This window comes from Convolutriloba macropyga, chromosome 6, assembly GCF_964194025.1.
Source record: "Convolutriloba macropyga chromosome 6, txConMacr16.3, whole genome shotgun sequence".
In the NCBI taxonomy this organism is placed as follows: Eukaryota; Metazoa; Xenacoelomorpha; order Acoela; family Convolutidae; genus Convolutriloba; species Convolutriloba macropyga.
The window spans coordinates 15,844,711-15,860,784 of NC_134473.1; the positions used below are offsets into that span (position 1 = coordinate 15,844,711).

The following is a 16,074-nucleotide window of genomic DNA, read 5'->3' on the forward strand; positions in this document are numbered from 1 at the left end:
TTTTTGCCTCCAATATCAGTTTTGACTTCAAGCACCGCATTAGCTCTGTCATACGGTATGGATAATCATCACATATCCCTAACCGTATTTTAGTTCTAATTTTCCATTTGAAGGATAAGTGCTTTTGTTCCCCAGTTTAAATTTAGTTCATCATGTGTTCTTTGTAACTTCCTGTCTGTTCATCTTTTAGATAGGAAACTGTCTGTTCAGCTCATAAACAAATTGAGATGTTCTTCTTGTCTTATGATTATGTTGTGAACAAACGTTCATTTCCTTTTTGGTTCTAATTTGTAATCTAAACTATTCATTCTCCAAATTGCAGTTCTGTAAACCAGTTTCAATTCAACTTTAGTTAGATTCGTGCCATTCGCGCCGCGATTAACCAATTCAATAATTGTAAATTCTAACTGAATAGAATTAAGTGCCATTTGGGACGCAATTGCCTTGATCAAATTGTGATATAAGCAATCGCGACTCATATAGCTCAATCAAAAGTCATTGAGCACAACATGGCGCAGTCAGCAGCTGAATCAAAGAAGACACCTCTGCACGTTGATGCTTTTTGGGAAAAGCCTGCTGCCGCTCCACCACTGGTGTGGGATATGTGGACTCAACAGTGGAAGCTAGCATTGCTAGTGAAAGAGGGAATCCAGCTCGAAAATCTTTTAAATGATCCACCCGAGCCAACCTACAAGGAACCGGTGGAGAACCATACGCAGGCAACTGAGGGGGAAAAGATCCGTAACCAACAACTCAAGGTAAACTGGCAAAATCGCTGCAAAAAGATCGATGAAATTGGCATCTTGTGTGGAGATAAACCATGGGGGATATGTGAGCAAAAGTCAATATCGTTGCTATATTTGAGCATTGGCAAGGAAAGACGACGTATTTTTAAGAGCAAACACCCTCATTTCCTGATAGAAAAACAGCCATTTAAGGAATTATGGCAAGCAGTGGAGGATTCATTTACAAAAGTGAGAAATATCACGTACGACCGCTTTGTCTTCTACTCTTGCAAACAACAGAAAGGGGAATCTGTTGAAAGTTTCTACGGTCGCCTAATAGAACAAGCAGAAAACTGTAGTTTAGGAAGTGAAGAAACTACACTCATTCGAGATGCGTTCATATTAAATATGATAGATCATGAAACCCAAAAGGAGTTACTGAAAGAAACAGTTGAATCTTCAAAGGCACTTGAAATAGCAATCCAAATGGAGATGAGGGCACAAAATCAGCAAGAGATCAATCAGAATTTGAGGCCAACTACAAATTCAGTAAATGTAGTCAACAATTACTTGCCACGCAATCGTAATGCAAATGCTCAACAAACTAGAAGGGATCTCGCACGATATCCAAATGGATCCCAAAACTACCAATACAGTAACAACTGCACCAATTGCGGTCAACGGTGGAGTCATAATCATCGACAGATTTGCCCCAAAAATGGTAAAAAATTCAATAATTGCGGAATAATCGGCCATTTTGCGAGAAAATGTCGAAAACCGAGACGAATACAGGGACCAGCAGCTAAAGCTCCACAAAGAAACGTCAACCAAATTGACAAGACTCCTGAAAAAGGTGACGACGAAGAGTCCGTTAACTATATATATAGTTACCAACAATTGTATGACCAAGTATACGATTCCGATTACGATAGCGATTCTGACAACTACGTAGCAACAGTTTCATGTGAATCAGCAAATCAACTTGAACCCTTGAATGCAAAAGTACAATTCGGAGAGGTAATAGCAACCGCCATGATTGACACCGGGAATGCAATTAGCCTTATCACAAAAACATTGGCAAATCAAATACTTCGAGCTGCACAATCCGCAAAGTGGATCACTAAGGGGGAAAAGAGGGACCTAAAAACATTCTCCAACGATCCAATAAAAGTTCTGGGACACCTTGAGACAACAGTTGCATACAATAATTGGATAGACAGAGAAGCCAGTCTGACAGTGGTGGAAGATGGTCACAAAATCATCATTGGCAGAGACCTATTCACAAGCCTTGGATTTGCAGTTGCACAACAACAACAACCAGATAATGGTAAATATGTCAATAACATTATTAATTCTACATGTAAAATTAAAGAGACCATCGCGGCACAATTTCCTCATTTAGTTTCAAGAATTGGTTTTTCCAAGACACATGTAGCGACATCAAAATTTCACCGAAAGTTTACAGCAAAGCATCAAAAAGGTCGTCGCGTTCCAATAAATCTTCAACTTAGAGTCACGGTACAATTAACGCTTACAGAAGGAAGGTCATGTCAAAAACCTATCTAGTTGCTCAGACAAAGATTTCATATCTCCGATCGTAATCGCAGTAAAGAAAGACCAATCCATAAAACTCGCATTAGATTCCAAAGTACTAAATAAAGTCATACACAAAAATAAATATCAAATGCCCAACATTGAAATGCTAATTGACACAATATCACAACATCTTTCTAACACTCAAAACAGTCAACAAGCATATTTCACCACATTGGACTTAAAAAATGCATACAGTCAACTAAAATTGCATCACGATACTGCGAAACACTGTAATTTCAACATTATCTGTGGAGAGTCCACAGGCACCTATAGATTCAAAACTGGATTCTACGGCCTTACTGACATGCTGGCAGAATTCCAAAAAACAATGGACTAGCCATTAATAGAACTACAACAAACATATTGATTTTTAGATGACATAATAATTGTTTGTACCGGAACTGAAACAGACCATTTAGCATACGTTACAAAATGCTTAAAAAAGTTAGACGAAGACAATTTAAGAATAAACATTCAATAATGTCATTTCGCAAAACAGAAAATGAATGGTTAGGATATAAGTTTACCTAAACAGGTATTTCACCATTAGAAAGTAAAACTGCAGAAATTTTAACAACACCACCACCAACAACATTAAAACGTTTACGATCCTTTCTCGGATCAGTACATTATATTGGCAAATTCATACCACATCTAGCACAATTATGTCATCCACTTAGACCACTTCTAAAAAAATCCACAAAATTTATTTGAACAGAAGACCATACTAAACATTTTCAGTTAATTAAAGAAAAAATTAACAACAGCACATAAAACAGTCATTACAATCCAAAATTAGACGCTCGAGTTAAATGTGACGCTTCGCGTTCGGGACTAGGAGCAGCACTTGAACAGAATACACCCGAGGGTTGGAAACCAATAGCATTTGCGTCACGATTCCTAAACTCAACAGAAGAACGTTACAGTGTTAATGAATTGGAACTATTCGGAATAGTTTGGTCGATTGACTATTTTAAATACGACCTATATGGCAAAAACTTCACTGTTATAACAGACCATCGAGCACTATTTTCCATATTAAAAGAACACAGATCAAACAAATCCTACAATAGTCGCCTTTCTGGATGGATAGACAGATTACTTCCATGCAACTTCACAATTGAACACAAGCCGGGAGCAAAAATGGGCTTAGTGGACTATATATGTAGAAACCCATTCGCAAGAGTTAAAAAAGTCTCCATATATGTCGAACACTTTGTAGTAGCAACAATATCTAAAATTCGTAATTCAATGAAACATCTCATTAAAAATAAACGGAAAACACTACAAAAATTCAATAGCATATTAAAGTCATATTCACTTTTATCTTGTTCAAAACAGTCAATCGCACCGCAAATGCAAACATCATTCAATACTAATTCACAATTAGTATCAAACCAGTTGCCTCACAATCACTAATGTTCAAAAAAAACTACCATTTGTGCCTCAATTAACACTTTCAGATTCAATAGTTAATCCTCAATTAAATAAACCATTCGCATCGCAAACGCCTCTTAAAATTAGAAAATCACAATTTGCACCAAATAACCACACAACAAATAATTCACATTCCATTAACAAATTTGCTGCAAAAGCAGTGCAAATTTCAGATAGTTAAGAATGTGAAAACTCTGTACAAATAAACCCAATAAAGCCCATTAGTGGTATTAAGTCAAATAATCCACCCAAATACCGTAAATTAAGCGCGAAAATACAAATCCCTAAGTTTTAATACAACCTACAAAAGAATCACTCGCCTTGTGCCCAAAATCGATTCACTTTTCACTCCACTTTGAATAATCCTATAAAATTGCTCAACGCAATCAACTCTGTCAATCTACTAAACAAGATGCCAAAAACAAAAGCAACAAAACCAAAATCTACTCCAACGAAGGCACGAGTGACCTTTTCTGACACAACTCCATCAACACCCACCACAAACACTTCCTCAAATACCAAAACCCCAATAGGAAGTTCGATCGACGCGGTCGAAGATGTATGCTTCACAGAAACACTAAATAAGATATTTAGTAAGAAACTTCTGGCCATTCTCACCGGAAAGGACGCAATTCTCAAAGAAGTGCGAGATTGTGTCATACGAGACGACCCTGACAGACTACGTGAGATAAGCCCCTACACTTTCTCACATTGGCGGGATCTCAGTGTGAAGCATGGCTGTGTCTGCTTAGACGAAAGAATTGCGATACCAAAAGCAATGAAGGATGGGGGGTTGGAAGATATGCACTCAACTCATCCTGGGAGTTTCGCAAAGCTCTCACTAGCGCAGAATATTTGGTGGCCATTTATCCACCGGGTTATACTGGCAAAAGCCATTGAGTGTAAAGCGTGCACTGAAATCGGTAAGAATTTAAAATCAGTAATTCCGCACTGCAAATGGGCACCTTTAAAAAATGCGTTCAACCAAATGACGAAATACAAATAGACTTTGGTGGACCAATACTTAACGAAAAGGGTATAGAACAGTATTTTATTACAAGTGTAGATAGATATTCAAAATATCCCACCGCTGAAATAATGAATAACGCTTCTGGTACAAATGTGATTAAATTACTAAAAAAATTTATATATAGCCACGGGGTCCCAAGGACCGTTAGATTAGATCAAGACCGATGTTTTACAGGTAAAAAGTTTGAAACATTCGGTACAGAAAATAGCATTACACCTATATATGCACCAGCAAATGATCACAGAGCAATAGGTTTAGGAGAACGTCTTATTCAAACAATTAAACGTCAGTTATTATGCATGACAACTGAATAAAAAAATTAACTTAGAACAGTCCTTACATGCAATTATCCAACGATTGAGAATTTCGAAACAAAAAAAATAGACATCACATCATTTGAGGCACGTTTTGGTAGGAAATGTTATACACCAATTTCTAATATCACCACTAAACCTAATAACAAAATTTTAAATTACTATAAAATAATTAAACACTATTTAGATGAGGACACAATACCAGGTCGCTCATATCTAACGGAGGAACAGTGGGCAGATACGGCCCTATGTTCGGATACTGAAATAGAAAAGGTCAACTGCGCCGCAAGTGCACGGGCACAGAAAGAGGAGGACAGAATGAAAGATGGAGAACAGCGACTAATCTGGTCAGAAGGTTTGAGCAGGCCAATTCCTTGTTCTGAAAGAAGTATTCAGGTCAAACTAGCACGGAAAATCCATGACAGTCAGCGTCAAAAAAAAATCTCGACGGATTATACGAAGTGTTTGCTAACGGTAGCACCGTAGGTAAGGTCAAACCAACCACGAGCGTTATTAAAGAGCCCAACAGACAAGAAGTAAGGGTGCGAAATTCCGATATCGCCAAATTTGGTACAAAAGCGGAACACGATTCGGATCACGGCCAATACATCGAACGTAGACCGAATAAAATTTACGAAAAAACGGTCGAACAGAAAATATTAAAACATAGAAGGGACCTAGTCAGAAAAAATCTCGGGGACAAAAAGATAAAGAGAAACAAGAAAAATGCAGACGATATCAGTGTTGTCTCATCGTTGAGATCTTGCATCTCTACTGCCAGCAATGTTGCGCGCTCACTGAAAATGAGAATCCCAAAACGCAATCCACAACATGATGACGCTTTCGCAAATAGACCTGATTAAACTCAGATCTTACACTTCAGTCCACATGTATCAATCGCGCCCCCACCACAAAATCCGAACGTAGCTGGACCATCCACGGTACGAGTGACTTCTCCTAAAATGCCAACGCCTATCTTAAGAAAAAAGGAAAAACGACAACTCACGATAAGTGATACGTCCGATTCAGATACTTCATCGGTAAGAAAGAGCAAACGAACCCCTAAAAGACAAAAGAAGTCTACGACGTCGATAGTGGAAAAAATTCAAAACACAGAAGAATATTCAACAGAAATTCCCGAATCAAATACTGATTTCATTGGGGAAGTTTTGCCATGAAACCCTAACGAGCAACGGACAACGGATCCAAATCCAAATCTCCCAAAAGAAATGACAATTTTGCAGGCCGAAAACCAAGTTCAATCAGATTCTGAATAAACTCGATAAACTCTCTGAACTTTAAATTTTATCTATTATTTAATATTTTACTACTTATATAACCGGTGAAAATTTTTTAATTTTCTGATTTTATGTACTAATTTTCCTCTCAACAGGGAGAAATGTCATACGGTATGGATAATCATCACATATCCATAACCGTATTTTAGTTCTAATTTTCCATTTGAAGGACAAGTGCTTTTGTTTCCCAGTTTAATTTTAGTTCGTCACGTGTTCTTTGTAATTTTCTGTTTGTTCATCTTTTAGACAGGAAATTGTCTGTTCAGTTCATAAACAAATTGAGATGTTCTTCTTGTCTTATGATTATGTTGTGAACAAACGTTCATTTCCTTTTTGGTTCTAATTTGTAATCTAAGTTATTCATTCTCCAAATTGCAGTTCTGTAAACCAGTTTCAATTCAACTTTAGTAATTCGCTTCTCGATTGCACTCGGGCAAATAGAATCGTGCCACTCGCGCCGCGATTAACCAATTCAATAATTGTAAATTCTATTGAACAGAGTTAAGTGCCATTCGCGACGCAAATGACTTGATCAAATTGTGATATAAGCAATCGCAACTCATAAAGCTCAATCAGGAGTAATTGAGCACAACAGGCTCCAAAATCAGGAATCGTTTATTGTAGACCAGCGCTTTTTCGATAAAGTATACACGAAAATTTTTACAATACTTTGCTCTTATCCTCTCTTATTTTTGAGTTGGTTCTGTGCTCGCTAATAAATTTGAGTTGACAGGCTAACTTCTAACCAATAATTTGTTGTTTTTTCACAGCTCAAATACAATCTTATAAATTTTTTCTGTGAATGATCAAACTGATCTAAGCGATCAAAAGCATCGTTTTCAACTGAAAAATTATTTGCTCAACTTATTATCTGTCCTCAAAGACAATTCCAAAAACAAAAACTATTCTATGAAAAAGTCCTCTAAAATCCTGATAACCCCAGAGCAGAAACGTTTTCTAGAACCAATGCTGCAATTCTTTTGCAAAACACTTTTTGCTCTAACCAACGACTCTCTGACGCTCCAGCCTCTGCTACACTTCCAGCAAATTTTTCTTCTTGTCATTGTTTAGTTCTCAATATATCTGCTTGCTCTTTGCTATCATTTTTGACAGCCCGAACCTTTCTGCCAAGAAGAATTGTTGTTTCCTACAAAAGATTTCCTATATCGTACATAAAATTTTCTCAGTATTGCTCAAATTAACTATTGTTCTTATTTCTGCAGTTCTGGCTGGTTCTTTTGGAAAGAGATTTTTGTGTCTTTTCATTTCCATTCATCAATTACTATGGTTGCCAGTTTTTTGCGCCTGTTGTCGGAATCTCGGAATTTTGCTTCCTAATGGTATATTTGTGTTGTTTTTTTGTTGTTCATCACTTTTGCTAATTGAAGATACGTTTCAGGAGGGCCACTGTCTTTTTGTTGACAAGATGGTTCTGGTTGCAGACTGACTATCATAATGCAAAGATTTATTTGGGGGTACCTTTTGTTGTTGGAAAGGTACTGCTGTATAGGGTTTGTTCTCTCAATTGCCTTGAAAAAGGCACTGAATGATTGAAACACTAATCAATAAACACGATACCAAAAAAATATTCCGGCAAAAAATGTTATTTGAATAATTTTAAGAAAGAGGAGGAGGTTTTTGTGGTATTATAACACTAACTATGTCTTCCCAGTGTGTCAAACTGATGCAATCAAATTAACTAGGAGTACCAAGTCAATCAAACAATTGATTTTTTAAAATTCTAAATCACTTTAACATTTCCTGCAACCCAGTTGATCTGCAATTGGTCGGAAACCTATAGTTTGGTCAACCAACAGTTTTGGTTATGTTGCGGTTCCACAAACTCCAAATAAAAAACTGTACTTTTTAAAAAAAGATATCACTAAACAAGTACAAAATTTCTTCCGCTGGAGGGTTTTAACTTTTCCACTAGAGCGTTCTATCTCTCGTTTCACGGTGTTCTTTTGGAGACTAGGCTTACTCAGCCATATCAGTTTTATGTCAGTAATTAATATGGCGTGAATTTATTCAGAACGTTTTGAACTAACGTCATTTAGACCCAAAGGAAATATCTTGTGTAGAAAATTGTTGTTGATTTGTAGAATTATTCTAGAACGCATTTGATAAAGATGAACCGTGAACAACCAGTTGAAGTCACTTTTCATTTTTCCAGATTTTATGCCAATATTTGCAGGTTTTCCTATGGCTGGTTTTTTTGGCAAAATATTCATGTGTATTCTTTTATTTCGATTCATTACTATGACTGCCATTTTTTTGCGGTTGTCCTCGGAATCTCAAATTTTTGATTCTTTAAGGTGTACCTGTGATTTTTCGTTTTTTGTTGTACTTCGCTTTTGCCAAGAGAAGATACGTTTCAGGAGGGCCACTGTCTTTTTGTTGACAAAATGCTTCTGGTTGCAGACTGTGTAGCGCTCAAAACCATATCATAATGCCCAAAGATTTGTTTGATGGTACCTCTTGTTGGTACTCTTGGTACTTGTTGATACTGGGAAGGTAACGTTGCAAAGAGTTTTTTTCTCTCGTCTGCCTTGAAATTGGCACTGGATGACTGAAAAACCAATCAATAAATAGGGTACTAAAGAATTGTGCAAGCAAAAAGGCGTATTTGAATAAATTTTAGAATTTCAAGAAAGAGAAGGAGGTTTTTTGTGATTTTATAAGGTTAACTACTTTTTCCCACTTTGTCAAATTGATCCAATCAAAAAGTGTAGTAGTATCATATTAACCAAACAATTGATTTTTCTAACCTAATTGGTTCTACATTTTGTGCATCCGAGTAAATCTGCAATTTGTCGGAAACCTATAATTTGCTCAACCAACAGTTTGGTTATGTTGCAGTTCCAAAAACTTCAAATAAATCACTGGACTTTTTAAAAAGATATCGCTGAACAAGTTCAAAGTTTCCTCCGCTGGAGAGTTTTAACTTCTCCACTAGAGCGTTCTATCTTTTGATATAAGGTCTTTTGGGGACCAGGTATACTCAGCCATTTTATATGATTGCCATTTTTTGCGCTTGTCGTCGTAATTTCAGATATTTGCCTCCTCTTGGTGTACCTTTGTTGTTTTTGTTCTGGTTGTACATCATTTTTGCTACAAAAGGAGACAATTCAGGAGAGCCACTGTGTTTTTGTTGTTCAGTTGTTCAGTTGTTCAGTTGTTTCTAGTTGCGGACTGGCTACTGCTCAGAACCATATCATAATGATCATAATGGCCAAAGATTTGTTAAAATGTACCCCTTGTTGTTGAGAAGGTACTGCTGCAAAGAGTTTGTTCTCTCGCCTGCCTTGAAAATGGCACTGGATGCTTGAAACACTAATCAATAAGTATGGTACTAAAAATACACAAGCAAAAAAGGTGAATGAACAATTATTAGAATTTCAAGAAAGAGAAGATTGTTTGTGATAATATAACATCAACTTTGTTTTCCCCCTTTGTAAAACCGATTCAATCATTTAATCTAGTAGCATCACATCAATCAAACAAATGATTTCTGTAACCTAATTGATTCTACACTTTCCGTATCCTATAAGCTCTGCAATTGGTCGGAAACCTATAATTTGCTCAACCAACAGTTTTGGCTATGTTGCAGTTCCACAAACTCCAAATAAATAACTGGACTTTTTAAAAAAAGATATCACTAAACAAGTACAAAATTTCCTCCGCTGGAGAGTTTTAACTTTTCCATTAGAGCGTTCTATTTCTCGGTTCACGGTGTTCTTTTGGAGACTAGGCTTACTCAGCCATATCAGTTTTATGTCAGTAATTAATATGGCGTGAATTCTTTCAGAACGTTTTGAACTAACGTCATTTAGACCCAAAGGAAATATCTTGTGTAGGAAGTTGTTGTTGATTTTGAGAATTATTCTAGAACGCATTTGATAAAGATGAACCGTGAACAACCAGTTGAAGTCACTTTTCATTTTTCCAGATTTTATGCCAATATTTGCAGGTTTTCCTATGGCTGGTTTTTTTGGCAAAATATTCATGTGTATTCTTTTATTTCGATTCATTACTATGACTGCCATTTTTTTGCGGTTGTCCTCGGAATCTCAAATTTTTGATTCTTTAAGGTGTACCTGTGATTTTTCGTTTTTTGTTGTACTTCGCTTTTGCCAAGAGAAGATACGTTTCAGGAGGGCCACTGTCTTTTTGTTGACAAAATGCTTCTGGTTGCAGACTGTCTAGCGCTCAAAACCATATCATAATGCCCAAAGATTTGTTTGATGGTACCTCTTGTTGGTACTCTTGGTACTTGTTGATACTGGGAAGGTAACGTTGCAAAGAGTTTTTTTCTCTCGTCTGCCTTGAAATTGGCACTGGATGACTGAAAAACCAATCAATAAATAGGGTACTAAAGAATTGTGCAAGCAAAAAGGCGTATTTGAATAAATTTTAGAATTTCAAGAAAGAGAAGGAGGTTTTTTGTGATTTTATAAGGTTAACTACTTTTTCCCACTTTGTCAAATTGATCCAATCAAAAAGTGTAGTAGTATCATATTAACCAAACAATTGATTTTTCTAACCTAATTGGTTCTACATTTTGTGCATCCGAGTAAATCTGCAATTTGTCGGAAACCTATAGTTTGGTCAACCAACAGTTTTGGTTATGTTGCGGTTCCACAAACTCCAAATAAAAAACTGTACTTTTTAAAAAAAGATATCACTAAACAAGTACAAAATTTCTTCCGCTGGAGGGTTTTAACTTTTCCACTAGAGCGTTCTATCTCTCGTTTCACGGTGTTCTTTTGGAGACTAGGCTTACTCAGCCATATCAGTTTTATGTCAGTAATTAATATGGCGTGAATTCTTTCAGAACGTTTTGAACTAACGTCATTTAGACCCAAAGGAAATATTTTGTGTAGGAAGTTGTTGTTGATTTTTAGAATTATTCTAGAACGCATTTGATAAAGATGAACCGTGAACAACCAGTTGAAGTCACTTTTCATTTTTCCAGCTTTTATGCCAATAATTGCAGGTTTTCCTATTCATTAATATTTTTCTGTTTTAGGCTGTGTTTTTGTCTTTTAGTTCTAAGCGGGGGCAGGACTTATTGGTGCAAATTACGCTCAAAAATCCAGGAAACAATTATTATGGAAATGGTAAGGTAATCCTTTTTTTTAAATTATCTGTTAGACATAGGTAAAGAAGTGCTTCTAGGTTTAAATTTCTTTGTTTGAGTGACGTTTCAACCAACAGGAATACTTTCTCTGTTAAGAAATTGTGTCTTCAAGAGAATGTAAACGGAAAATATTATCAAAAGTTTTCGGTATAGCAAAAATTCCCAAAATATTTTGTGCTATATCGATTAATTCTCTGACGCTCTATCCTCTGCTACAATTCTGGCAAGTTTTTTCTCGTTTTTCTTTAGTTCTCATTATAGCAGTTTGCTTGCGCTTGCGCTTTGTTATCTTTTATTTGAACCAGAATCTCTCTGCCGAGAATAATTTCTGTTTCCTACATAAAATATCCTATTTCGTACATAAAATTGTCTCAGTATAGCTCAAATTAATTATTGTTCTTAATTCTGCAGGTATGTTTGTTTCTTCTGGAAAAAGAGTTATGTGTTTTTTTTCAATTGCACCCTTTACTACGATTTCCAGTTTTTTGCGCTGATCCCCGGAAACTCAGAATTTTGCTTCCTGGTGGTGTACTTGTGTTGTTTTTTTTTGTTGCTGTTTCACTTTTGCTGAGAGAACAGACGTTTCAGGAGGGCCATTGTGTTTTTGTTGACAAGGTGCTTCTGATTGCGGACTAGCTAGCGCTCAGAACTATATCGTAATGCCCAAAAATTTGTTTGGGGTTCCTCTTGATGTTGGGAAGGTACGGCTGCAAATATTTTGTTCTCTTGTCTGCCTTGAAAATGGCACTGAATATTTGAAAAACTTGTCAATAAAAATGGTACCAAAAATATACTCGCATTAAAAGGTAATTGATTAATTGTTAGAACTTCAAGAAAGAGAAGGAGGTTTTTTTATAACAATAACTGGTTTTCCGCTTTTGTCAAATCGATTCAATCAACTTATCTTATCTTATTATTCAAACAATTGTTGGATCCTCACTATCTTATTCTTTTTTCTCTATCTGTTAGATGTAAAGAAGTGCTACTAATTAGATCTTTTTGGTTTGAGTGACTTTCGACACAAATGATTCCTCGGGTAAAATTCGTTGTCTTCATGAGAATGTTAACAAAAAATTATAGTTGTTTTTTTTTGCTGGTTTCGCATTGTTTACCGTTGATTAGGATTTGATTGAGGCACTTTTAGTTCTCTGGAGAACCATAAACGCTAGAAAAAAATTTTTCAAGGAAGGGGTTGGTGTAGCAACAATTCCAATTATTGTATTTCAAATAATGAGTCCAAACATACCCCGTGTTCCCTTTAGGTTTCAATTGAGTCTTGAAACAACATCTAACCAATAGATAGTCCTTTGGTCTTATTTAAAATCCTCAAACCTAATTCACAACTCCAAAATTAGCTACAATTTTTTTTTTGACTTTTTGAGTCTTCACAATTTTTATTGCAACATTTTGTTTAAAATCTTGATTCTCTCATCTTGAAAGTTACAGAAAATATGATGCAAGAGAATTTTTAGCTACCTTTTCAAGCGGAAAATTTGGCAGTCCCAAATTTCATCTGAATTAATCGATTGGCTGATGCAATTCAAATATGACAACTCAAATCAATTATTTCAATTTTTCGAAAAAAAATTATATTAGAGTTCTACCAAGTTATAGTCAAACTATATCTCCTATCAATTGCTCACCGAGTTTAGTACAAAATTTAACAGGCTCAGCGTTCTTTTGACTTTTGTTCTTCTTTTGTGTCTTTCAACCACCTTTCACTCTGTGAGTTTCTGTTATGAAACAAAAAACGTTTATATTCTGTACTTAGAAGCGAAACATTATAAGATTTGCTCCATGAAATCATTTGATTGCTCCAAAAAAAGTTTACTGAATGAAATGACGTTGCTCCATCAATCAGCAAAAAAAGTTGAAAACCAATTTTTGTTTGATTGACAGAATTTTTTTCTTTCTCCCTCATTAAAGTTGGAAACGTAATATTTTTTTGCATTTACTGCCTTTTCTATCACTGTTGATGTATGAAGTATTTTTTAAAAAATTCAACTAAAACAATAACTTATTTTCAGATTGTTATTTTTTCCCTCATATTTGCGTTTTTTAGTGAATAGAATACGCATCATGTCTTGCCCGACAACACCGTCGAATCCCTAAAAACTTGCAAATTTCGTAGAGATTGGGCTTTCGGAAATTTCAGTTTTCAAAAAAATTTTGCACACTTCCATTTCAGATGATTTTTTGGTCTTCTTGACAAAATTTAAGCTTTGCAAATCAGAATTGGCATTTGTTTAACAACGCAAATATGAACCAGATTCCTTTTCATTTCACACTCCTCAAGTGCATCCCCCGTTTCTTTAAGAAATAAACAAAATGTAAGGTTAGTTCCTAAGCGTTGTAAAATAACTAACCACCCAATATCAAAATGTCAAACATTTATTCATGGCCTTAGAGTTATAAAGTTATGGCATCAGCCAGCTTTATAAAATGCAATTTAAATTATAAATAAGTTTCAAATGTAAAATTTCTTTATATTGTAATTAACATTGACCTTTTGTTTAAAAGAACTAATTAGTATAATCCTAATGGCTTTTGTCGCAAAGTCTCACCCTGTAGGGCACTTTGGTAACTTTTTAAGAAATGTTTTGCTGAATTAAAGAAATAAAATTGACCAAATGGTTCACTTTATTTCACAAGCCGATGTGTCAATGTTTAAAAATGCAAATGTATACAAGATTGGCGTTGAATACCCTTAATTTAATTATGATCTACGTTTGAGCCTAGATCTTATTTATTCTTGCGTTTTTAAGCTTTCATATTACTTTACTTTAAATTCACCTGAATTTAGCTTTGATAAAAAATGTGATTCCTAAGGGAAAAAAGTAAGGTGGCTCTGTGGTTGAAGAGGCCAGTGGTTCAAGTTAATGAAAAGGAGCTCTCAGGGTTGATTTTTTTTCAAGATCTACGCTAAATTCAACGCAAAGTTTTTTAAGAACGATGCTTAAAAAACAAAATTATGTAAGATCCATGCCTTGAAAAGCAAATTTATGTTAAGATCTAAGCTTGGAAACGCAAAATTATGTAAGATCTACGCTCAGAAACGCACAATTCAACGCAGTTTCAGCAAAATTATTTAAAAAGAATTTTGGTGAATTTCTTCACTTGATACAAGTTACAGCTTATTTGGTAGGGCCGCTGGCTCGTTATGTTGATTCTATAAGAACAGATACTACTCTATAACTCCTAAATATCTTTCTGGTTGCAAAAATGTCAACCTATAACTTACATATATCTGGTTGCCAGAAGAGAGTGTTTGGTACCGTTAGGTGACTCGTCCCATTATATTCTTCCGGGTCCCACGGAAGACTTTCAATTTGAAGAGATGTTGCTTGAGTGATCTTTGCTGTCATGATGCCATTTTTCTCATCAATGTCTACAATCTGCACCAAATCAAAGTTTACGTATACTGAAAACCGGGATCATTTTGACGGGAACTCTAAATTAATGTACGGGTAAATTCACCTGAACATTTTGTGCAGGTATGACCAGGCAAAAAATTTCAAGAAAAATTTCATGTTATGAAATTGTTTTGTATGTAAATTAAGCATTTCGTTTTCTTTTGCAGACAGAAAGAAAGAACAATAGTTTTTTAGCTGATTTTTTTTGTTGCATAAGTCATTCCAATTTATAATAGTTTGCTTCCTAATCTCAGGCTAACTTCGAGAGGGTTTTTGAAAAAAGAGATGAAAAAATTTTGGAAAGAATTTTCGAAGGAGCAAAAAGTAATGTCGTTAAAAGCATTTGATTTTAATTGTTATTGTAAAAATTCACACTGAACACCACTCTGTGCAAAAATTTCAAGCTTGCTTTTAATAATGGAAGGTCCGGTTCGTTCTTCAAACAACTAATTTAATTTTTTTTAGTTTTACGTAATACATTTTTAACTGTACATTGCATTTTTTACCATTTGCATTTTATTCTTATGTGTATTAGAAGAATTAACAATAGTTTTTATTTTTTTAATTTGGTTATTTGGGGGGGGGGGGGGGGGGGCGTTGAAATTGACAATCGCAAATTTAGGCAGCAACTTATCATAATGTTTGGATGTCTAATGCTCAAATTTACGTTCGGTTCTGATATGCAGGGAACGATATGATGTGCATATCGCTAAATATTGCCACAACGATGATATGAATAACTTCAAAAAAGTGAATTGTGATAGGATCGGTAATCGAAATTGATAAAAAAAAACAGGTGGTTCCAAAAACAGCTTTGAATAAACTGAAAACATTCGCTTGAACCAAATATTTTATCAATGTCAGCGCTTAAAGAGAAAGCTGTTGTTAATATTTCCAGGAATTTAAAGTTCTCGTCGATTAAGTTCTCGCCAAAAAATTATTAAGTTCTCGCCGCCGATTAAGTCGATTAAGTTCTCACCGTTAAAACCAGAGTCTATATACTTACGGATTTTAATATTATCGATTGTGCCTTATTTTGAGCGCCAATATTGTGATATATGAACTGTCAATAACGTGATAATGTGAAAGAACTAGAAAACGTGAAAATGCGCAAATACATG

General features: G+C 35.3%; 1 protein-coding gene across 1 annotated transcript in view; it reads right to left on the reverse strand.

Annotated features, from left to right (window-relative positions):
* The window catches only part of LOC142340820 (acetylcholine receptor subunit beta-type acr-3-like), an 81,055-nt gene extending 66,097 nt beyond the window's left edge, over window positions 1–14,958 (reverse strand). Inside the window, exon 1 of the mRNA XM_075391551.1 lies at window positions 14,782–14,958. Within this exon, the coding sequence (XP_075247666.1) occupies window positions 14,782–14,905 (124 nt within the window). The 5' untranslated portion in view covers window positions 14,906–14,958. The remainder of the gene's footprint in view (window positions 1–14,781) is intronic.
* Between the last annotated feature and the right edge of the window lie 1,116 nt (window positions 14,959–16,074).